We start from the raw sequence: 25,631 nt of genomic DNA, 5'->3' as shown, positions 1-25,631 counted from the left end.
ATTGTACTGTGTGTGTGTGTGTGTGCAGTGTGCGGTGTGTGACATGTATTGTACTGTGTGTGTGTGTGTGCAGTGTGCGGTGTGTGACATGTATTGTACTGTGTGTTTATGTGTGTGCAGTATTAGGCCACATGCACATGTGAATTTTGCAGTGGGGTGATAACATCTGATAACAGTGGGGTGAATGGTACTTATCTCGCCACTGTCCATCGTAAGTGACTGTGTGGGATGCAAAGACGACAGGTCTTACTCCTGCCGTCTTTGCATGTATGAGGAGGTTCTGCAGCAGCTGAGGCTTGTGCGTAACAGTGTTCCTCCCTGCTGTGCTAAGCCACCACTGGACAAAAACAATGGTAATTCCCTGTAAAATAAAAACTAGATAATTTACACTGGAGCTTGTGATGCTTGACAGTTCTTCCAGGACTCTGGCTTCTTTTTAATGGACTGGATCTGGCTTCTTCCCACCTGATGAGAGATGCAGCTTTCAGGCGTGCGCAGAAGAAGGAAGAGTGCTGGACGAGATGTCCTGCATCACAAGCGCGAATGTAAATTATCTATTTTAAAGGGAATTACCATTGTTTTGCTCCAGTTGTGGCTTAGTACATGGGGGAGGAACACTCCTTGTTGTCCTAATGACTGCTGGAGCGATTGTTCTGTCAGTGACCCTTTAAACATATGGTACGGCTCTCGCAGAATTATATTTTTAAATATTTGGCGCTTATGGCTCTCTCAGCCAAAAAGGTTCCTGACCCCTGCTTTAAGGCATTCACATATAAATTCAGTATACAATAAGGAAGGTTATCGAATGTGTTTCAACAAGCAGAGGCCCTTAATTTTGCCACAAATAACTGAGAAAACTTATTGACTCAAGTATAAGCCTAGGGAGGGAAATATGTTGGTCACAGTCTCCCCCAGTAATGAAATGCCCTGCCGAAAAGCCCCTATTGATGAAATGCCCTGCAGCCCCTGGTTGGTTTTTTTTTTTTTTTTTTTAAACTAATATTCTCACCTTACGGTGCTGCCCAATGCTTCCCGCAGGTCCTCTTCCTTCAGCTCTTCATCTGTAACAAAGCGATCAGCGATGCGTCCATGCGCGTTGTCCGTCAGCGCACATTATGACGTCGGTAGCAGCGACACTATGACGTCATAGTCTCTGCCCGCTTTATTACAAATGAAGAGCTGAAGGAAAAGGGGCCGCAGTAAGCATTTCGCAGCACCAGATGGCAAGTATGGAATTGTTTGGGGTTTTTTTTTTTAATAAACTAGTGAATTAGCCAAGGTGGTGTTTTTCAGCACATTTTTTATGCCGATTAACACAGCTTATACACAAGTAAATACAGTAGTTACGATATACACTATATAATCCAAGCTAGATTTAGTGTATGGCAGCTTGTCCTTTCAGCTGGACTCTTTTCCACAGAACAATAGGCAATTCATTAAAGCGTAACTGTAAAGTTACAAGAATAAAAATAGTTTTACCACAGTTGGAAAGAGCCTTTGACAACAATTCCAATGATACCTGTATCATGCTTCTAGCTTCTTTCTATCCTGAGATATAGGCTAATAGCATCATAACACTCTGTTTTTTCTAAAGTGGGTAGAACTTTCTGATTGTGATATCACCTATGGGCAATGATGCCAATAGCCCTCAGGACATTCACGTGAATGTGCACAAATAGCTCTGCCAATCAGGACACAGAATCAGTGTTACTGCTTGTACAGAGATCTAGTGCAGGGAAAGACAGGGAAGACAGACCATGTGACCACTGGATCAAAATATCTGCAGAGGCAAGGCACCCCGCAATGCGATCTAAGGGTGCAGTCTTCACTGCGGGCACCTAATGAATGTCCCCGGGTCTTTCATCGGCATGTGCCTGAACGGTCCGCCCCTGCAAGTGCATAGGTTGACACTTCTAATGCACTGCAATACATGGTTATAGCAGTGCATCAGTATGAACTACTGATCACTAGTTCGTAAACTAGTACAGGCAGTCTCCAGGTTACGTACAAGATAGGGTCCGGAGGTTTGTTCTTAAGTTGAATTTGTATGCAAGTCGAAACTGTATGTTTTATAATGGTAGACAAAAAAAATTTTGGCCCCAGTGACAACTGGAGTTTAAACATTTTTTTTGCTGTAATGGGACCAAGTATTATCAATAAAACTTCATTACAGACACTTTATAGCTGATTATTGCAATCTGGGACTATAGTAAAGCATTCAGAAAGTTTCACCAGGGGTCAGAGGGGTCTGTCTGTAACTATGGGTTGTCTGTAAGTCGGGTGTCCTTAAATTTTATTGTAAAATTTAAAAAAAGGCAAATGGAAAAAAAAAAAAAAATCATTAAATAAAATTCATAAAAATGTCCCAAAACACATTAAACAAATAATTTTAGTACAAAAATGTGAAAAACACAACATACAGGCAGTCCCCGGGTTACGTACAAGATAGGGTCTGTAGGGTTGTTCTTAAGTTGAATTTGTATGTAAGTCAGAACTGTAGATTTTATCATTGTAATCCCAGCCAGAATATTTTTGGTCTTTGTGACAATTGGATTTAAAAAAATGTTGGGTTGTTATAAGAACCAAGATTAACAATAAAGCTTCATTACAGACACATTTAATAACTGTTATATCTGTTTATTGTAGCCTAAAAGTACAGTAAATTACTAATATCCAGTGGTCCGTTTGTAACTAGGGGTCGTCTGTAAGTCGGGTGTTCTAAAGTAGGGGACCGCCTGTATTAGGTTTCACAAATTCCCAATCTATAAAATTATAAAACCGGTTATTCCCACCAGTGAACCCCATAACAGAAAAATGCACTCAAATGCAGTTTTGCAACAAAAAAATAACCTTAAAAACGGCACTAGGAGCTGCTTACTAAAGGAAGGTGATTATAAGCCCTGCAAAATACCTGAAGGGTTTGCAAACTTCTTAAACGTATAACTGAAATGTCTGAAAAGCAAAGAATTTAGAACTTAGAGAATTAAGAATTTTTCTAAAATTTTTGCCAAATTTCCATTTTCATGTCATCCAAATATTTCCACCAAGTAAAAATCTCAAAATTACCTGGACATATTAAAGTATTTGAAAGCTATGACCACTTATAGTGACACAGGGCATAATTTAAACAAATGGGGCTTGATCTAAAAGCACTAAAGTGGCGTAATCCTTAAAAACGAAGGAGGTCATCTTTTGAATTCTTCTCAAGAAGAAAACAGCTTTTGTCCTGTATTTACATCTTCTACACAAAATTTTCCTTACTTATATCCAAGTACATTTATGCATATACCCCACTTCTCCTCTACCTTTCTGTCAGCGAGCTAGTTATAGCCTGCTGATGTATGGACTAGTAAGCACTCTAAACACTCATTCTTTGAGAAGACAGCCATAAAAATTTGCCCCTCCCCAATTATAGCCATGCATCATTATCCCAACAGTCACAAGGTCCTGTGTCCATGTTAATCTGGTTCATTTCAAAGTACTGTAGTTGACAATGCAGACAAGGAGCAAATGTTTGACAGAAAAACTTCTCAAGCTACTGCAAACATGAAAGCTTTATCACCAACTGGTCAGTGAATAGCATTGTTGGTCCTTTGCTTTCTACAGACTGCTTTTAGCAGTGTCTTCTAGAAATCCTCCATAATCAATTTCTCACTGTTCCCTCCTTAGCATAACAGCTATGAAGCCAGAGCATGAAGGGGCTCTGGTAGAGCCCTTCAGGCTCATTAGCAGAATTTTAACAGTTTAACTTTAAAAGGAAGAAGATCATGGATAACAAATAAGGTCAACTTAGTCACAAGTGTCCATTGTTTATCATTATCAAGCTTGCGGCCTTACATACGGTAGTGTGCATGGTGCCAGTCAGACAAGTGACAAATGGAAAGGATTTTTCAATAGGTAAATGGGCTAGATTTCACAAAAAAGAGGCAATTCTAGAAAGGTTATTTCATACCCTAGGGGTGGTATCTAGGGGGGTAAAATCTGGAGACAGAGTCCCTTTAAACTACATGGGAGTTACTGCAGGTCCTACAGTTGTCCTGTGCTAATGAACACTGAAGCCAAGTGGTCGGACATTGCTGCCAAATAGGTCACATTGAAGGGGCATTAGAAGAGGTCAGGGGAACTAAGTGCATTATTACATGTTAGGCCACGTTTAGGGAACATTTAGGAATTTTCTGTGTAGTCGCATTACAGTATTTGGTGGACAGTGTTGGGGGACCACGATGTAGGAATAATGAAGAACATAAGATGTCTGCGTGGCAAACTTCACAGGGAGGACATGTCCAAAGTGGATACAAGGGCCTAATGGAGAAGATCGAGAACAACTATGGTCCGAAGACACGTCAACTACAGCTACTGGATGGAATAGGTAGGGATTTCACATGAGTTTTCAGTTGGCTTTGGAAGCTCACTTGAGGGTACACTAATAGACACCACTGAACATTCAATAAATATGCATTGGGGCCCATTCCCCAGATCTTAATGACTCTAGCAACGCCCTTGCTTAATGAACTGCTATAGAGATGGATATTCGAAGAGATCTCTCTTTAGATCACCACATTATTGTTTAGCATATAATAAAGTTAAATTAAATGAATAAAAATGTATAAGGGGTCATTTAGACGGGAGTGTCCGCTGCTCATCTTTAAAAAATGCTGACATGTCGTCTGTTTCAGACCTCGTATCTGTTTCTTTCATGTCGGTACACCTTCCTTTATTTTCACATATGCAAAAAAAAAAAAAAACAACTGATGGGTTTCTAATCTAATCTGCCCTGCCGAGTTGGTTATCTAGTAACATTTGAGGAAAAAAAAAAAAAAAAAAAAACAGTCCGCATACAGATGACATGCATGTGCCGTCCGTTTTTTTGCATATCCATATGGACCTCTATGGATGTACGTGGTCCACATGCAAGACAAAATATTGCATGCTGCTATTTTTTTTTCCTCACTGTCTGCAAATCCATGAAAAAAAATAGACACGTGAACAGACCCAAAGGAAACAGTGGGTGCGTTTGCCATCTGCAAAAAAAAAGAACAGCATACAGACATCAAAAGCGCCCGTCTAAATGAGCCATTAATTATACTCTTTAGTATACTATTTTATATTAACATTACCAGGACAACCCTAACAACACATGTACTACAAATGCAAATGCTATCAGATTGAGCCCCACCCCAGACGTTTCTAAACTCATTGTAAACGCCCCATGTGACCACACCCTAGACATTGACTTTCTTTTCTTGAAAATATCATTATAGATTATCGTGATACTTTTTCAGGTATTGTATCACATTCCAAACTCTAGTATTGATGCAACCCTATTGGCACAGTACAGTTCTGCTCTAAGAGACTTTTAACGAATCTCCCCCACGAGTGTATACAGGCGGTCCCCTAGTTAAAGACGGACCCAGCTGCCCCTTGTGACCTCTGGTGAAGCTCTCTGGATGCTTCACTATAGTCCCAGACTGCAATCAGCTGTAAAGTGTCTGTAATGAAGCTTTATTGATAATTCTTAGTCCCATTACAGCAAAAAATTTGGAAACTCCAATTGTTACTGGGCAAAAAAAAAAAACTAGAACTACTATAAAATATACAGTTTCGACTTACATACAAATTCAACTTAAGAACAAACCTATGGACGCCATCTTGTACGTAACCCGGGGCCTGCCTCTGTGATATATAGGTTGGGGTACGTTGCATCCTTCTGAGGAATACAGTTTGTGAGGATAAATAGGAGATAAAAAGAGCAAAGTCTTGACAAAGTTACTGAGCAAAATAGTTCTATAAGAAGGATCACATCTTTCTACTTGGCAGAAATGCTTATCTTGCACAGCACCAAGCATACGCCATATTGAAATCCAGCGTCAATAATTCTTTTCTACCGAAGAAAAAAAACAAAAAAAAAAAACAAAACAAAGCCTGCTAAATACCTATATGACTACAGACGATCCCCTACTTAGAAACACCTGACTTACATACGACCCCTAGTTACAAACGGACCTCTGGATTTTGGTAATTTACTGTACTTTAGTCCTAGGCTACAATAATCAGCTGTAACAGTTATCACAGGTGTCTGTAATGAAGCTTTATTGATAATCCTGATTCTTATGACAACCCAACATTTTTAAAATCCAATTGTCACAGAGACCAAAAAAGTTCTGGCTGGGATTACAATGATAAAATATACAGTTCCTACTTACATACAAATTCAACGTAAGAACAAACCTACAGACCCTATCTTGTATGTAACCCGGGGAACGCCTATAGTAGAATTATGCATCGAACAGACCTTTACCTCAACTTTGCGCACTTGCCAACTATATATGCTGAGCACACCATATTCCTGGTATGGAGAAAATATAATACATGGCTATATGTGACACTGGTGGCTACATCTCTACAAAGCTTTTATGAGGTCTATATACAGCGCATCACCCTGTGTATACAGTTTACACTATGACACAATGTGATAGACAACAACGGCATCCTATTGACACAAAGGGGAACATCGTCTTTGTACACCACTTTTTTTTTCTTATTTTTGGGACTTTTTAGGCACAAATCTGCACCTAGTCCAGGGCAGGTGCAAAGGAAGGATTTTTTCATGGACCCGGTTTAAAGATGTAAATTGGAATCATTTCACATCCTGTAAATGTTTAAAATTTTGCACATTTTAAATAAAGATCTGTTGGCATTGAAAGTATGGCCTGTTTTTTTTATTCAGAAATTTTTGCACTTACATTTTATTGAAATTTATTGGTTACTTTCAAGGGTAAGTTCACACATGGCGTTAACACATGCTTTTCCAAATGCATTACAACAGCTGCGAATTGCAAACCCCCCCCAACATTTCTGTCACCATGACATTCATAATCGCATGTGTTAACACATTAACAATGTGTTCACATATTGTTTGTTAACACTGTTAACATATGCTAATTGTTAACACAATATTGACAGCAATGCAATTAGGCAAATCTCCTTTTCTCAGCTGTTGTGATACATTTGGAAACACATGCATTAACACCATATGTGACTGCAGCATCATATGCCGTCATCTCCCTGGGGTGTGATTAAAGTGCTTATAAATGCAGGCCACGGACTCAAATCCAAAGTTTACAGTACTGTCCACTCCTGTATATAACCCTCACGCACATGGCTTGTGTCCATGTGGATTTGAGACATCTGCAACAAAAAGTAAAAAAAAAAAAAAAAAAAAAAAAAGGATAGAAAAAAATGAAACATGTATCACAAGAAAAAAGGACATGATCATACATAAGGCGCAAAAAAGACCTCGCAAAAGTCTCAATAATACAGCAAAGAAAAAGAAAGCTAAGATACATCATGTCCCCCAAAGACTCCTTCAGCACAACATTGAGACTTTTGTAAATAAACAGGGGCGACGGACAGCAGGGTAAGACACCAGGAACATCGGAGCAGGCGAATACAGCTTTATAACAGTCGGACAACCCCACAAAAAAAGTCAATACCGCGGCCATGAAGGGGTTAAAATTGTGAAAATAAACAGCATAATAGTAACCAACCTAAGGGTACATTCACACAGCGGTATGCCCACAGGGCGGGCATACCACCATGCGCTCGAGGGGAGGTGACCCCTCCATAGAAACAGCTGCGCACTGCCATACACACAGGTAAAGATAGAGCGTGCTTTATCTTTTCCCAGTGTAGGATGCAGAACGGTGCCACACGTGTGCTACTGTACCGCCGACAGGCCGCCATTGCCGCATATGCGGCGATGATGATACATTGCCACTTATTCCAATCCCCTGATTGTTTTGCCTTCAAAAACTAGGTTACTCAGTACAAGGATGCTACACATAAAACTATTACTGTGTACGCTACATATTGTATTTCTTTGATTTTATTTTTACTCTTAGTCTTCCAAAAGCCATTACTTTTTCAGTTTACAGTGCTCTATGATAGTATACTTTAATTATTCAGAAAAGAAGCCATTCAGTGGTGGCATTTAATATTCCATGCAATGTACTGAGAAACTGGAAATTGATGAAAAAAGGCAACTATGATCAGTGCCACTATAACAGTGCCTACGTTTTGGTGCTGTGGTCGAGTTTGACCATGGAATCTAACAGGTTGACTACCACAAGTGCCTGAGTGCTAACTGTATACTAGATCAAGTCATTAGCCCTTTTGATAGAGATTTCACTGTACCCCAACGTGCAATAATATTACGGGCGTCTAAAAGGTAAGATTGACACTTCAAGAAAAACACTTTATTCCATCACTGCACCTCTTACCCGAGCGTCAGGTACATCAGGTAAGAAGTGGCAAGATAGTATTCCTGATGGAGGAAATGTATGGCCATCTCCATCAGGAATGTTAGATCCCATCTTCTGTGTGAAGTCTTCTTTTACCCATGATGCATCAGGAGAGTATCACAAGGACAAGTAGAGATTGTACCCCAGCAAGTAGAAATTTTACAATGTAATCACCCCTCTCATTACCTTATGGCAAACCCTCCATTCTTTATATAGCTATGATACCTATTATGCCCTCCTCTGTGGAGAGTCTGTGTGGTATAGTTCAGTGAGAGACCTCACGTCAGATACAAATATCCATGTAATGTCTGTGATCACATGTCCCGAGTGACAGGGAGTATTCAGTATAGCAATAACTGAATAAGGTAAAAATCACTGGAGGGGATTTATGAAGGCTTGCATTGCCGTGCTGCAGCACTTATGACTTACTCGATGCTTGTGTGACCCCCATTTACACCATAGACACGCTGGCACATTAGCTATGGTCTGCACCAGTTGCTGGAACTTATTAAACCACAAACCTACATGAGGCCGGATCTGGCATAGACACTATAAAGGAGATTTATCAGTAGTGTCAGAGCAGGGGTGTTCCAGTTGCACATGGCAACCAATCAGAGCTCCGCTTTCATTCTTTCACAGCAGTTTAAAAAATTAAGGCGGAGTTCTAATTGGTTTCCATGAGCTACTAGAACAGACACTTGTAAATCTTCCCCTATATACTTAATATCACTGACAGACCCTTAATGGGGAGTTTAGTTATTAGCTCATTGCAGGAAAACATACATTTATACAGCCTTTACACTTCAGGGCCAGCGTTTTTAATGGCTGCAGTAACTGAGGTCTCTGTACCATACATCAAAGCTAAGGAGCATTATGAAATGACCAAAGTTAAACACTTAACAAAGGAGGAAGGAGAAAGCAGGAAACATTTAGAAACATGAGACAGGGCTGGCCTAGAAGCTGTGATTCATGCTTCACTCAGTACACAGGGAAATATGGAAGCCTCTCTTCCAGGCCCAACAGTAAATCGAGCCTCCACATACAAACATACAGTGGGTATGGAAAGTATTTAGCCCCCTTTAACACATTTTTCACTTTGTTTCATTGCAGCTAATTGAAAAGATCAAAGTTCTTCTTTGCTCAATAATGTACACATTGCACCCCATCATGACAGAAAAAATTGAAGTGTAGATATTTTTGCCAATTTATCAACCCTTACAGAACTCAAGCTTTTTCATTTTGGGGTTTCTGTTTTTTTTTTTACTTCCCTCATTCCAAAAATAACGACAACTTTGTTTATTTTTCTGTTAGGGATGTATATAGGCTTATTATCTGTGGGACAAATTGTACTTATTAAATTTAATATTCCATTCAATGTAATGGAAAGGTGGAAAAAAAAAATCCAAGCGCGGTGAAATTGACAAAAACATTCCCAGCATTTCTTGTTTTTACGGCTTTCATTGTGCTCTCCAAAGGACACCTCCCCTTTATTCGTTGGGTCGGTACGATCACAGGGATACCAAATTTACATAGGTTTTAGTAAATTTTTAAAAAAAGGTACAAAAAAAAAAAATGCGCCTATAACTTTTCACACTTCATTGTACAGACCTATGCAAGGAGTTATTGTTTTGAGGTACGCCCTGACATTTTAATTTATCAATTTGGAACCCATATGACTGTTCGATCATTTTTAAGTCAAATATACATGAATGGAAAAATGGTGAAAAATGTGGACATTCGGGCGCTATTTTCCATTACAGTGTTTTACGAATAATCTTTTTAATATTTTGATAAAATGGGCATTTTGGGACTTCGCGATAATATGTTTATGATTTTTACTATTTTTTATGTGTTCTAGGGAAAGTGTGGCGATTTAAACTTTTACTTTAATATTTTTTTCTCACTATTATTTCAGACCCTCTAGGGTACTGTAACCCTGCAGGGTCTAATTGCTCATTCTATACACTGCAATACTACTTTATTGCCGTATATAGTAATTTTACAGCTATCTCTCATAGCCTGCCATCATCAGATATCACTTTCCATGGAAGGTCCACAAATCTCTCCGAGACCGTAGGCTGCCATAGCATCTAATCAGCGCCATGACAGGGAGCACTGATCGGCCTTCCAAGGCAGCGGCGCGCACCAGCAGCTTGGTTAGGTGCTGTGGTTGGGTTCCATCGGGGCCTTAACAGCTTAACGGCAGATACATAGGTACACAGCTGACATCCACTAAGTATGGAGGGAGCTCTCTCAATACACTGCCCGCAACACCAGGACGTGCTGGTGCGCAAAGGAGATAAATAAGAAAACTGAAATATCACATGGTCATAAGTATTCAGACCCTTTGCTGTGACACTCATATTTAACTCACATGCTTTCCACTTCCCCCTGATCCTAAGCAATTGTGGAAGAAGACCCTTAAAGGGGTATTCCCATCTGGGCATTCACATTTAATTTAATGCATTTGCCATATGTAAACATTTCTTCAATTGGATGTTATTAAAAAAATGTTCCTGTGTGAAGATAACTTCTCACAAATGTCGCCATGTTGTCCCTTAGAAATAAAATAGCTTCCTTGGATACCACCACCTCACATCCTGCCTGACCATATGGATTCAGCGTTCATTACCACAGGACGGGCCGTGGGACATAGAGTAACTCCCAGACATTTCATACACAAAATTTTTTTTCTTTGTGCAATCCCTAAAGCAGAGGTGGTCGTATCCAAGGACACAGTCTTGGATAAGCAACCATATGACTACATTTATGATAAATTATCTTCACACAGGTAAAACAAAAATTTAATAACATCTAATTGAAGAAATGTTTATGCATGGCAGATCAATCAAACTGAATGTGAATACCCAGACGAGAATACTCCTTTAATGAGAGGGGTAAAGAAAAACCTCAAGATAACGGTGGCTGGGCTCCAGAGATGCAGCAGGGAGATGGGAGAAAGTTCCACAAAGTCAACTATCGCTGCAGCCCTCCACCAGTCAAGCTTTATGAAAGTGTTTAGACAGAAGCCTCCCCTCAGTGCAAAGTAAATTAAAACCTGCATACAGTTTGCAAAAAAAAAAAAACACACACACACACCAAGGACTCCCAGAGTATGAGAAATAATATTCTTTGGTCTGATGAGACAAAAATTGAACTTTCCAGTGTTAAATCTAAGCAGTACATGTGGAGAAAACATGCTCATCACCTACCAAATACAATCCCAACAGTGAAACGTGGTGGTGGCAGCATCATGCTATGTGGGTGTTTTTGAGCTGCAGGCACAGGACAACTGGCTGCAATTGAAAGAAAGAAGTACAGAGATATCCTGAATGAAAACCTCTTCCAGAGTGCTCCAGACCTCAGAATGGGCCAAAGGTTCACTTTAACAAAGCAGCGACTCTGACCATTCTTGATTGGCACAGCCAGAGACCCGATGTAAACCCAGTTGAGCATCTCTGTAGAAACTTGAAAAAGGCTGTCCACCAACATTCACCATCCAACCTGAGGGAACTGGAGAAGATCTGGCAGAAGATCCCCAAATCCAGGTGTCAAAAACTAGTTGCATCATTCCCAAGACGACTCATGGCTGTACTAGCTCAAACGGTGCATCCACTCAATAAGGATGTCTGACCCTGTGATATTTTTTTTTTTTTTTTAAATTAGCAAAAATATTTACATTTATTTTTTTCTGTCAAGATGAGGTACGGAGTACTTTAATGCATAACAACATATCAGAGCTCAGTTCATTTTATAAACTGTTGTGGTATAATGTAACTGAGGTCGCATTGACTGCCATCGGCAACGACAACAGTTTTGCTCTCACACACTTCTGATAAATCTCCCCATTATTGATTATAATTACACAAAATATATCTAAACACAGTAACAAACTGCTGTGACCACAGGTCTGTAAAGTTGAGAGTCTGATTACAGAGTTGCTGGGGATGCTGCTCACAGCCATGGTCACTATGTAGGCACAATATATGTAATTGGAATTGCATTGCAACTCCAACTCAAGGCACTGCTGGATTATTATTTTTAAGAAAGCTAGTGCTAAAAATAAAATGTTTTTTTGCACTTTAACTGGTTCTGAGACGCATTTGATTTGCCCCTGGACTCCAATGTCCAGTAGAATCATCTCAAGAAGGATCAGAAGGAAGTGGACAGTATGTGAGTTAAATAAGAGTGTCACTGCAAAGTGTCTGAATACTTACAACTAATAAGTAAATAAGGGCCCACACAAACATGGACACATGTTCACATTTGATATGCGTTTATATTATGGGCTTTTCTCAAAGCATTTTAAATAAAGGCATTTTTTGTTACATACTCCCTAAGAGTTTACTGCAATTTCAATACCCCTCACTCTTTTTCTTCTATGGTTATATACAATATTTTGATGTGTGGCAGTGCTCTATTATAGGATTTTCTCCTTCAGCAGCCATTCTCTGGATCTTTAGGCCCACACAAAATTGTCATAAGCTTAGTTGTTTTGTTTTTTTTTTAAATCTACAGAATGTCAACTTTCTGATGTGGATCTTTCCTCTCAATTCTGTAACAACTCTGGTTGCTGGTTTTTGTAGTCATTGGCGTACACTTCACAACAATGCAGCAGGTATGTAATTTTCCCCTTAGTTTGCTTGTTAATTATATCATAAATTAAATTTATGTTCTAACTAAACGGCAGAGGGGTCCATCTTTACAAAATACCCATTAACCCCTTCCCGACATTTGACGTAATAGTACTGCATGGTGGGAGGTGCGGTCCAGCATTTTGCAGTACTATTATGTCATGATTCTGGCGGGTGCGGGTGTTGACTATATATATTTCCGGAGATCGGAGGGGCATTTCACAAGCTGCTCTGCTCGCAGCCCCCAGGTCTGCGTGATCCTCTTCCGGGGTCAATCACCAAAAAACCCACATATTTGCTATTGCCATGTCCATAACAATATGTACAAAAACTCAAACACTATTGGACCCGCTCGGTGAACGCTGTAAAAACTAAAACCCTGAAAAACTCGGCAAAAAAAATTTACATTTTTCATGAAATCCCTTCACAAAAATGTTCCAAAAAGTGATCAAAAGTTTTGTGCACCAAAATGGTACCACTGAAAAGGACAACTCAATATGTAAAAAATAAGCCCTACACCAGGACTGTCAACCAAAAAATTACCGATATTACAGTTATATCTCCGAAAAGATGGCAATACAAAAACAAATGAATGTTCTTTATATTATTTTTTTCCAGTAAAATTGTAAAAATATATGAAAAACTATATAAATGAGGTATCAGCTTAATTGTAGTGATCTACAAAATAAAGATAATGTAGTATTTTTAGTGTATGGTGTACAACCACCAAAAGACTGACAATTATCTTTTCCTCCAAACATTCAAGAGTTAATAAAATCTCTTCAAAAAGCTAATGAGCCACTAAACGTAAGGGCTTATTTTTTTGTGACATGAGATGCACTTCAATGTCAAAATTGCAAACAAAAAAATAAAAGATTGTATAGCCTTTATAAAAGTGACAATGCATAATCTGTTCTGAATGGCGCAGCTTCACTTCAATGCCCTGGCGTGTCCCCATATAGCAGGTTACCACTACATATGGGGGATTGTTATACGCGGGAGGGATTGGGTAGCATTTTGGTATTTTATCCACTGAAAATGTGTACATTTTTTGAAAAATACATTCATTTAACCAAAAAATTTAAATCTCAAAATTGCACCCGATTTTGCTTTAGCCCCTGTAAAACAAAATGGTTAACAAACTTCATAAAAGTTGTTTTACGTACTTTAAGGTTTGTATAATAGGGCAATTTATGGTGTTTTACTTTTATTTAGGCCTCTCAAAGTGACTTGAACCCTGAGCAAATACCTTAACAGCAGGATTTTGCGTTTATGAAAATGTGAAAAATCACACCTAATGTTCAAAGCCCCATAACATCTTACAAAAATGAGAGAATGCATAAAAAAAAAAAAAACATGTCCACATAAGGTAGACATTCGTTGAATGTTAGTTATTAAGTTTTTTTTTGCTGTTATGATTATGTGTGGAAAAAGTAGAACATTTTGAATTTCGAAAATTGAGAATTTCTCAAAATTTTCACCAAATATCTGATTTTCTCATAAATAAATGCAAAACATACCAAAATTCTTCAACTAACATGAAGTACAAGGTGTCACTTGGATATGTTAAGGCGTTCAAAAGCTATAACCACTTCTAGTGACATGTCAGATTGGAAAAACTGGGCCAAGTTAGGAAGGTGAAAAGTGGTTTCGGCATTAAGGGGTTAAACAGTCATCCATAAATGACAAAAAGTGTAAAAAATCTAAACCCTGTGTGCTGCCTACAGCAACTAATCAGAGCACTCATTCCTATTAAACTAAAAAGAAAACTGTATTTTTAATATGGGCAACAAAGATTTCCCTTCCAAGAACACAGCCTGGTGGCTACACTTGGTAGCAGCTCAACCTGTGAAGAATACACATGTCAACATTGGCAGTGGAGCACCTCAACCACGAAGCTCATCAGCAGGGGTGCTGGGTATATGCCCCCGTCTTCCTCAAATAGATGACAGATCTTCTACTAAGAATAGTTATTCATAGTTGTTAAAATCTGATCCCTTTAAATGGAAGTCAGAGCAGCATTGCACAGAGCACTTTATAAAGATTTCTGAATGTAAATATCCTGTTTTCCCAATTATCCATTTTCCATCTTCAAGCAAATAAACTTCTCAGTACCCCAGGTTATGGCCATGGCTTCTGGTAGACAATTTACTTGTTTCAGCAAAGTATTATCAATATTTGTGCAAAAGGGGGGAGGGGGTGCTGCTTAATGCTGGGCAGCATGAAAAGAGGTGCATCGACAGGTATGACTTTCCCTTGCTTCACCTAGAAACTAATTTGCATAAATATTACAAAAAACATCTAAAAATAACAAAATCACCAGGATACAGAAAATATATAGTGCATTCTATAATGCTGGGTAACTTGTGTTCATGAACCCAGTCTTTATGTTTTTAATTATATTTAATCATCATATTTTAATCATTTGTAATGTTGACAATGCACTTGTATTTGCCAATGTCAGGCTGTGTGTAGAGTAGCAGAGGAACATGGGTCAGGGGTGGAGAGCATAGTGATAGTGCTGGTGATGATTATTTATTATACACACAAAAGACATCTCATGATGGAGAACCATTTGTGCTGAGGTCAGCACTGCAGCCAATCACAGAACTCAGCTGAGGCCGGTGACATGCCGCACAGGACGCCTGAGGCCGGTGACATGCCACAGAAGAGAGGTAACAGCAAGGACTGAGCTGTTATATATCAAAAAAAAAAAAAAAAAAAAAAAAAGGAGCATACGACAACCACATTGCAGGTCTATAAGTAAATCTTAAGTTCTCCTGTAGGGTGCTTGTTTTCTCAGTGAATAGAACATAAAATGTCCATTGACAGACCTGAAGATCCAGATATCTCTGAGTCATAAAAGCAGAATGCTAAGAGCAGCAGCACTCTGCACTGTACAGTTCCTCTGTTATCCCTCTAAGAAATTAATAAATTGACAACTCTCTGTTACCTTTCTGCTTGTCAATGGGGGGGGTTGGAGGCCCTGCAGCCTAAAGCGGTCAGCAACAATAGGACAATGTCAAAGTCAGTTGAGTCACGCCCCCAAATGGCTCAGAGTGTTGGGAAATTACTTTCTAGTTCCGGAAGGTATAAAAAAGGAATAGCACAATGTGGAAAAAGAAGAATTATTATTTCTTGACCAATAAAGTTATGCTACAATATTTGTTAAAAAAGTAATGTGACCAAACAAGGAGTGTGAATGAGGCCTTACTTTAGGCTGGTAATCACTCAGAAAAATAATAATGTCATTTGTTGGGTTCCAATGATCATAAGAAAGGGGCTGCATGGGGTCAATGGAACAATATTTAATACTGTGTGGAGGAACAGCCTGTCCAGTTTAATGTATCAACAGGGTATTTCCAAATAAAGGCACGACAAAACAAGCATGTCTACGTCTTCATCCCTGACAAGTGTCCTACATCAGTAATATGAATATTACATATGCACAAATCATTACACACCAGACCACAATAACAGGAGCTCTTGGATTATTATGGTCTGAAACTTACAGACCCTCTACAAAACTTTCCCTTGTGCCCCAAACATGCCTGGCACTAAATGGAGAGTGACTCTCATAAGAAACGAATCCTATAAGCAGGTTGGTACTCCCTAGGCCTAGAGCACACATTTTAGCATGTTTAACCAATTGCATTGGCATCTAAAGTCTGAGTCCACCGTGATAAAAAAAAATAATAATAACTTTTTGGCCTCGTTTACAACTTGGGGATAGTGTACAGTGTTGTCCTGCAGGCTGCACGGTTGTGATGTACAAGAGGAGGCATTTTTATACCATACTGAACACCCATTTGCCAAGTGAGAAGAGCCCCGGGCATGGCCAGCCTGGGTGCCCTGTCACCACCTCCATTAGGAGTGGAGGTAGTTTATAGCTTTCAGCCTGAGAGTGGCAATGCGAGTGGTCACCGTGTTCCCTGTGTATGAAGCTCCAGTACATGGCAGGTAGTGCTGCACCTCCACACTCAGCAGCCATGGGCTCCCGTGCCGGTGTGTACATGGCTCCCCTCCTCCCTCGGATGACAGTGCAATCCCTCCTCCCGGGCCTCTCCCTCCTGCCCGCAGCCACCGGTCACCCCAGCGGACAGCCGGCTGCCTGGCACACGGAAGTCTACCCCAGGATGTGTGTACAGGGGCCGGGCACCACACGTGTGTACACCGACACAGGGGCGGCCGCTCTCCGGTTCCGGGCCTGAAGCCTGGGCCTGCTGTAGAGACAGGCCGCGGACAGCGAAAACGCACACTCTCGGCCACAGGGGCACTGGACAAGGGAATAGCTATGGACAGGAGGGAACAGGCCATGGCGACATATCGCGACTACAGGGCCGCCCTGACATGGGAACAGGAGCCGGCAGAACCGGGGGGGAGGAGGCCCAGGCCTGGGAAGCAGAGCAGGGACTGCCAGTGTTCGTCACTACAGCAGGGCTCCGGGTGTGCCAGTGGCGGTGTGTGCCTACAGCCAGGTGACGGGCAGTGGAAGCGGGCCGCCGCCAGTGTCCTCCCCTCGGCTCTCACCTTCATGTCGGGACATCCTATCGCTCAGGCCGCCGCCGCTGCAGCTGCTGCTCCGACTCCTCCTCCTAGTGAGAGAGCAGAGTGAGTGTGTGTGCTTCCTCCTCACCCTCCTCCCCTTCCTCCTCCGCCGCCGCCACTGCCTGACACACTGCACCGGCTGCCAGTGGACACACGGCTCCCACCCTGCACGAGGCGCTGCTCCCCTACACACATGTACAGGATATACAGGGGGATATATCTGACGTAATCTGTATACATACACAATTATCTATATCCATAGACACATATATTACATTACTATATATCCATATACTAAAGTCATATATTACAATTGTAATGATACTATACATTATACATCCATACACATGTTTAATAGGTACGAAAAGTATTCAGATCCCTTTAAAAATGTTAAAAAGTAATTATTTTGCCCATTAATGTACACTCTGCACCCCATTTTAAAAGAAAAAAAAATAAAAACATATATATATATATATTTATTAATTTATTAAACAAAAAAAACTTAAATATCACTTGGTCATAAGTATTACCTTTGTGTGTGAAATTTGTATTAAACTCACATGTTCTCCACTTCCTTCTGATCCTCCTTGAGATGGTTCTACTGCTTCAGTGGAGTCCAGCTTTGTTTGCTCTTAACCCATGAGCAGTGCTTATCCCCTGCTCCGCTCCGCAGCGCCAATGCAGTACGGCGGGCATACATTGTGTGCATGTAGCCTAATACAGTGTAATACAGGTGTATTACACGTAGACAATTGAGAAGCAGCACTCCGGTATTTCCAATGAAAAAAAGGGTTTTATTCCACCAACATAGTGCAACCTTATTGGTGGAATATAACCCTTTTTTTCATTGGAAATAACGGAGTGCTGCTTCTCAATTGTCTACTACTATATATTGGGGTCACTGTTGGACCTCTTAAGAAGACCTGCACCCGAATATCTATATATACACGGTGCCGCTCAAAATACCCTGTTTGGACTACAGGTGTATTACACTGTATAATGTGACACACTGAGCATGCTGTGCTCAGGCCCCCGGAAGAATCTGTGCAGCTCTGGTGTACTGGCAGACCCCGGAGCTGCCAGCGGAGGATCCGACACCCCCAGTAAGCTCCGTGGGGGTCTGATTTGGCACACGGGACCCTTGCACGCTGCTTCCACACGATTCTTCTGGTATCGGCTCCGTTTAGCATGGCGTAATAATACTGCAAAATGCGGGAACGCACCTCCCGCCATGCAGTACTATTACGTCAAATGTCGGGAAGGGGTTAAACTGACTGGAATTGATAAGAAAAGGGACACAACTGTCTATGTAAGACATCCCAGCTTACAGTATATGTCAGAACACATGAGAGTCATGGGGTCTAAGGAACTGCCCAAGAAGCTCAGAGACAGAATTGTGGCATGGCACAGATCTGGCCAACATTACAAAAAGATTTCTGCTGCAAACAACGTTTCTAAGAGCACAGTGGCCTCCATAATCCTGTCATCAGGGCTTTGTAACTATTTCTGTTACCACTACCTGTTGAAGCAGCTCACAAGGATAACATCCCAACCTTTATCTAGTTAATTCATACATTATTCATTCTAAAATCATCTTTTCTTTATTATGTAAATGAGGCTGGGCACATTGAGAGAGAAAGTGATGTCACCCGTTACCCCTCCACACCCCCAGCTCATGTCTGTGTGTTATGTATAGTAAAGCATTGCTAGTGTCTGTGCTTTATCTGCTGACATGCTGTGTCCTCCTATACACATGTGAGAGACAAAGACATCAGCTACACATGAATCTGACATGTTCTGCTATACACACGTGTGCATCCTGAAACAATTGTATCTTATACACATAGGCTGCAGGGGGTGTGGCAGCCAGCACCAAGAAGCACATCATTATATAGGATTTCAGTCAAACACTAGGGGGGTGTTTGCCGTTTTCAGGATTTTCACAGCTTTGACAGGTATTTAACAGGTGTCTGCACTAGGATTGTGTCGCTTGCAATCGATTTTTAGCACAGCTGCGCGCTTTCATGCTGCAGAATTTGGCGGGACGTGCAGTCAATTGATCCAACTGCTTCGGACTGAGCGCGGGATTTAACTTTTAACTTGTGTTGCAAGATAATGCACTTACATGCACCAGGAAGAAGGTGAACTCCGTCGGACCTGACGGGGAAGCGACACATGCAGGATATTGGGCGCAATCTTAGTGAATTGCAGCACAGTGCATTGTCTTCGGATAATGCACTTTCGGGGAACTCCGCGACCCAGGTAAGTAAATGTGCCCCAATGATTCTTTGGACCTCTCTCAGGTCATACGCATACAATTTTTGGACCTGATAGTTTCACTTTAAAGGCATGTAGAGGGAGAATGTAGGGAAAGGGGCAATGTTCTCTAGTGGCAGTTTATAAAAATATATATAGTTTTGGGGGTTAATTTGCCTGACAGGTTCGCTTTAAATGGAAGACGTTTGGGACAATCATATCTCTTCCTCTACCTTGCCGTCTAGCCAAACTAAGCAATCATGGGAGAAGAGCCTTGATGAAAAAGGTTAAGAAGAACCTCAAGTTCACTGTGCCTGACCTTCAGAGATACAGTAGGGAGATGTGAGAAAGTTCCACAAAGTCTACTGCAGCCCATCACCAGTCGGGGCTTAATGACCAAGTTTGCCCACGGAAGCCTCTCCTCAGTGCAAGATATATGAAAACCCACATACTGTTTGTAAAGAAACACATGAAGGACTGCCAGACTATGAGAAATAAGATTCTATCAACGGACAAGATGAAGATTGAATTGTATATTCATATATTACACAACTATGCATTATATACATACACACAAATAATATATCAAATTATTATACATTATATAAAGATATGCATGTATTATATTCATATGCCATGTTACCATACATTATATATCCACACACAGTCATGTATCACATTACTTTACTTTATACCCTGCTCAAAAAAATAAGGTGAACACTCAAATAACACATCCTAGATCAGTGATGGCGAACCTTTAAGAGGCCGAGTGCCCAAACTGCAAACCAAAGGCGACGTTTCTAGTGCAAGGTGCCAACACAGCAATTTAGCCCAATAGCGCCACAATACCACTATACAAGAGACAAATAACACTTTGACATCATGAGGCCACCATTACAACCACATAAATAGCAGAATTCTGGTTATAAAGGCCAACATTACCAATAATAACACTATACTAGAAGCTAATGTAGTGATGAATACTGTATTACTGCCATCACTGTCGGACTGGTGTACCTTGGGCCCACCAGAGAAAAATTTTGGGGGGCTCCTGTAGCTCCATGTATGGCTGTGTACTGCGGCTGTAGCTCCATGTATGGCTGTGTACTGCGGCTGTAGCTCCATGTATGGCTGTGTACTGTGACTGTAGCTCCATGTATGGCTGTGTACTGTGCTGTAGCTCCATGTATAGCTGTGTACTGCGGCTGTAGCTCCGTGTATGGCTGTGTACTGCGGCTGTCGCTCCGTGTATGGCTGTGTACTGCGGCTGTAGCTCCATGTATGGCTGTGTACTGCGGCTGTAGCTCCATGTATGGCTGTGTACTGTGCTGTAGCTCCATGTATAGCTGTGTACTGCGGCTGTAGCTCCATGTATGGCTGTGTACTGTGGCTGTAGCTCCATGTATGGCTGTGTACTGTGACTGTAGCTCCATGTATGGCTGTGTACTGCGGCTTTAGCTCCGTGTATGGCTGTGTACTGTGACTGTAGCTCCATGTATGGCTGTGTACTGCGGCTGTAGCTCCATGTAAGTCTGTGTACTGTGGCTGTAGCTCCGTGTATGGCTGTGTACTGCGGCTGTCGCTCCGTGTATGGCTGTGTACTGTGGCTGTAGCTCCATGTATGGCTGTGTACTGTGGCTGTAGCTCCGTGTATGGCTGTGTACTGTGGCTGTAGCTCCGTGTATGGCTGTGTACTGCGCCTGTAGCTCCATGTATAGCTGTGTACTGCGGCTGTAGCTCCATGTATAGCTGTGTACTGCGGCTGTAGCTCCATGTATAGCTGTGTACTGCGGCTGTAGCTCCATGTAAGTCTGTGTACTGCGGCTGTAGCTCCGTGTATGGCTGTGTACTGCGGCTGTAGCTCCGTGTATGGCTGTGTACTGCGGCTGTCGCTCCGTGTATGGCTGTGTACTGCGGCTGTAGCTCCATGTATGGCTGTGTACTGCGGCTGTAGCTCCATGTATGGCTGTGCACTGTGACTGTAGCTCCATGTATGGCTGTGTACTGCGGCTGTCGCTCCGTGTAAGTCTGTGTACTGCGGCTGTAGCTCCATGTAAGTCTGTGTACTGCGGCTGTAGCTCCGTGTATGGCTGTGTACTGCGGCTGTAGCTCCGTGTATGGCTGTGTACTGCGGCTGTCGCTCCATGTATAGCTGTGTACTGCGGCTGTAGCTCCATGTAAGTCTGTGTACTGCGGCTGTAGCTCCGTGTATGGCTGTGTACTGCGGCTGTAGCTCCGTGTATGGCTGTGTACTGCGGCTGTCGCTCCGTGTATGGCTGTGTACTGCGGCTGTAGCTCCATGTAAGTCTGTGTACTGCGGCTGTCGCTCCGTGTAAGTCTGTGTACTGCGGCTGTAGCTCCATGTAAGTCTGTGTACTGCGGCTGTAGCTCCGTGTATGGCTGTGTACTGCGGCTGTAGCTCCGTGTATGGCTGTGTACTGCGGCTGTCGCTCCGTGTATGGCTGTGTACTGTGGCTGTAGCTCTTTAAGTAAAAGTTTTATTTTCTCTGAAAATAACATACACAACACTGGAGAAATGCTGCAGCATTGTGAGTTTAGGGGTAATACCCAGTCCCTCCAGTAGCCAGTATATAGACAGGACCCCCACCTCAGTATAGAAATAGTCCCTCACCCCCCACCCCACCCCAGGATAGAAATAGGGCCTCACCCTTCACCCCAATATAGACAGACAAACACAGAGGGCCTTACCAAGTGCCGCCGAGGATGCGGTGACATCACCGCCACAGCACAGGAGCAGGCATCGGGCACCGGGACCCCGGCTAAGTAGATGTCGGCGCGCTGGGCCCCCGCGACTCCGCATGCAGTGGGACGGGGCTGTGCACACATCAGCGCACTGGGACCCCGCGACTCCACAGGCAGCGGTCCGGGGCCGTGCAGACATCGGCGCGCTGCGACCACGGGACTCCACAGGCAGCGCGCCGTGAACGAGCAGGCAGCGGGACGCTGGGGCCGCGCAGGCAGTAGAGCGCTGTGACCCGGCAGGCATCGGAGTGCAACGGGGCCGCGCAGGTATCGGAGCGCAGGTACACAGCAGGTGTCGGTGCCCACTTTGATGGGATTGGGGAGATGGTACGCGTGCCAGCAGAGAGGGCTCTGCGTGCCCTCTCTGGCACGCGTGCCATAGGTTCGCCACCACTGTCCTAGATCTAAATGCATGAAATTTTCTCATTGAATACTTTGTTCTGTACAAAGTTGAATGTGCTGACAACACAATCACAAAGAATTCATCAATGGAAATTAAATTTATTAACCAATGGAGGCCTGGATTTGGAGTCACCCACAAATTTAAAGTGGGTAAACACACTACAGGCTGATCTAACTTTGATGTAATGTTGTAAAACAAGGCAAAATGAGGCTCAGTATTGTGTGTGGCCTCCACCTGCCTGTATGACCTCCTTACAATGCCTTCTGCCTAGCTTACAGGACAAGTCCAGAGACTAAAGCCCAGAACTACAGCTTCCACCACTTGGACTCCCATCTGAACCAGCCCAGCCTGCATCTACTATCAGGCTGTGTGTACCTTTCGGGCGGCGGGCTCTACATGACCTTTACAGCTTAAAGAATCTGCTGTTACCCGTTTTGGTCACTGCCTGTCGTTCAATAAAGAACTGTAAGTTGATTTGCACAACACTGCCTCCATCTGATCCCTGGATACAGTTGTTTACCACCACGGGATCCCCATCCGTCACCAGGGATTCATTCTACAGACACCTCAGGGGTTGCTCCAGGGAGACACCACTGCATCAGTCTCTCACTCAATATTTCTAGCACATGTAACACCACCTGCTGGAGACCTGCCAGGCTGTAGGTCAGACCTCCGGTCCCCATATTAAGCACCGTGACCCACTGACCTTACCAGTAAATTAACCCCTTAATGACCGCCCTATCGCCTTTTTACGGCGGTCATTAAGGGTACTTCTTCTGACGCGTACGCCTTTCTATGGCAGCGCGTCAGAAGAAGTTTTCGGGACAATGGGTCTCGCTGGTGCCGGTGTCAGGCTGTGATATCACAGCCCAGACCCGGCACTAACACCCGGGATCGGAAAAACTCCGCAAGTGTGTCCCCAGTGGATCGGACCCCCCCGGTGTGCTTACCGGGGGATCCGATCCCTCCTGCCTCAGCCCCGGGTTCCGTCGAGTGACCCGGGGCTGTCGGCTCCTCTCTGTGCCGGGTTCCGCCTCCTGGCAGGACCCGGCTGTGTGTAACTGAGCATGCTCAGCATGCTCAGTTACTTACAGTATACACTGCAATACAAGTGTATTGCAGTGTAAAGGCTTGAATAAGCGACCGGATGATCGCTTATTCAAGCCAAGAAGTAGAAAGTGTAAAAAAAGTTTAAAAAAAAATTAAATCTTTTTATAATATAATTAAATAAATAAATAAAATAAAAGTCCCATAATCTCCCCAGTAACACATAAAATGCAAATAAAGTAAATAAAACACAAAAACACGTACATATTTGGTATCACCGCGTCCGTATTAATCTGTACAATAAATCTAAATCAATATTGAACCCGCTCGGTGAACTATGTAAAAAAAAACTTGAAAAACTTCCCATAATATACAATTTTCCATCAAACACCATCACAAAAAATGTTCTAAAAAGTGATAAAAAAAAGTTACGTTCCCTAATATGATACGACTGAAAAGAACAACTGTTTTCGCAAAAAATAAGCCCTCAACCAGATCTGTCAACAGAAAAATACAGAAGTTATAGCCCTGAAAAGTTGTCAATAGTAAAAACAATGCGATTTTCTCCAATATTGGTTTTGCTCAGGAAAATTGAGCAAAAATAAGAAAAACTATATAAATGAGGTAACACCGCAATCGTAGTGAACCAGAGAATAAAGATAAAATATTATTTTTACGTTACGGTGAGCGGGGGGAAAAAAAATGCTAACAATCCAAAATAAAAATTGAGGATTTTGTTTGTGTCCCACTAGTTAATAAAATCTCATGAATAAGCTTTAGACTCCCAAAATAAATTATCTATACATTGTATCTCATCCCGTACATAATAAGCCCTCATATATTCGTATTACCAAAAAAGAAAAAATTTATAGGTCGTACAATGTTCACAAATCTGCTGTGAATGGCGCCTCCATTCATTCTATACTCGGCCGTGCGCCCGTACAGCAGTTTACCACCACATATGGATTATCAGTACACTCGGGAGGAATTGGGCATCAAGCGTTGCAGTGCGTTTCATCATTTAATTTATTCTGAAAATGTCAGTTTTGGCCTAAATGAATGTATTTTCCAAAAAAATTCTATAGTTTCTAAATCGCGGGTACATATTTTTTAACCCATGTGAAACACTTAAAGGGTTAATAGACTTAATAGAAGTTGTTTTACATACGTTGAGGGGTGAACTTTCTATAGTGGGGTAATTTATGGGGTTTTACTATTATTTAGGCCTCTCAAAGTCACTTGAAAGCTGGGTTGTCCCTCAAAATGTGAGTTTTGGCAATTTTCGTGAAAATAAGAAAAATCGCACCTAAAGTTCTGCGCCTCATAACATCCTAGAAAAATGACCGGAAGCATAAAATATCATCCCAACATAAAGCAGATATTCTGTAAATGTTAATTATCAAACTTTTTGGATAGTTTTACATCTTGTCTGGAAACCAGAACATTTCTAACTTGGAAAATGAAGAATTTTTACAAACTTTTGCCAAATTTTCACTTTTTTTCAGAACGAAACGCAAAACTTATCACTTAAATTTTATAATTAACATGAAGTACAATGTGTCACGAGAAAACATTCTCAAAATCACCTGGATATGTTAAAGCGTTCCGAAGTTATAACCAATTATCGTGAGACATGTCAGATTTGAAAAATCGAGTCTGGTCATTGAGCTGAAAACTAGT

At 41.9% G+C, this 25,631-nt stretch overlaps 1 protein-coding gene across 1 annotated transcript in view; it reads right to left on the bottom strand.

The window, feature by feature from the left end:
* The window catches only part of KCMF1 (potassium channel modulatory factor 1), a 40,848-nt gene extending 23,210 nt beyond the window's left edge, over positions 1-17,638 (bottom strand). The window contains exon 1 of the mRNA XM_072114362.1: positions 17,465-17,638. Coding sequence (XP_071970463.1) covers positions 17,465-17,480 — 16 coding nt within the window. The 5' untranslated portion in view covers positions 17,481-17,638. The remainder of the gene's footprint in view (positions 1-17,464) is intronic.
* Positions 17,639-25,631: the final 7,993 nt, after the last annotated feature.

The sequence above is a fragment of the Engystomops pustulosus genome, chromosome 1, assembly GCF_040894005.1.
Source record: "Engystomops pustulosus chromosome 1, aEngPut4.maternal, whole genome shotgun sequence".
Lineage (NCBI taxonomy): Eukaryota > Metazoa > Chordata > Amphibia > Anura > Leptodactylidae > Engystomops > Engystomops pustulosus.
Note: the sequence above shows the minus strand (reverse complement) of the source record. Positions and strands in the feature narration are given on the sequence as shown.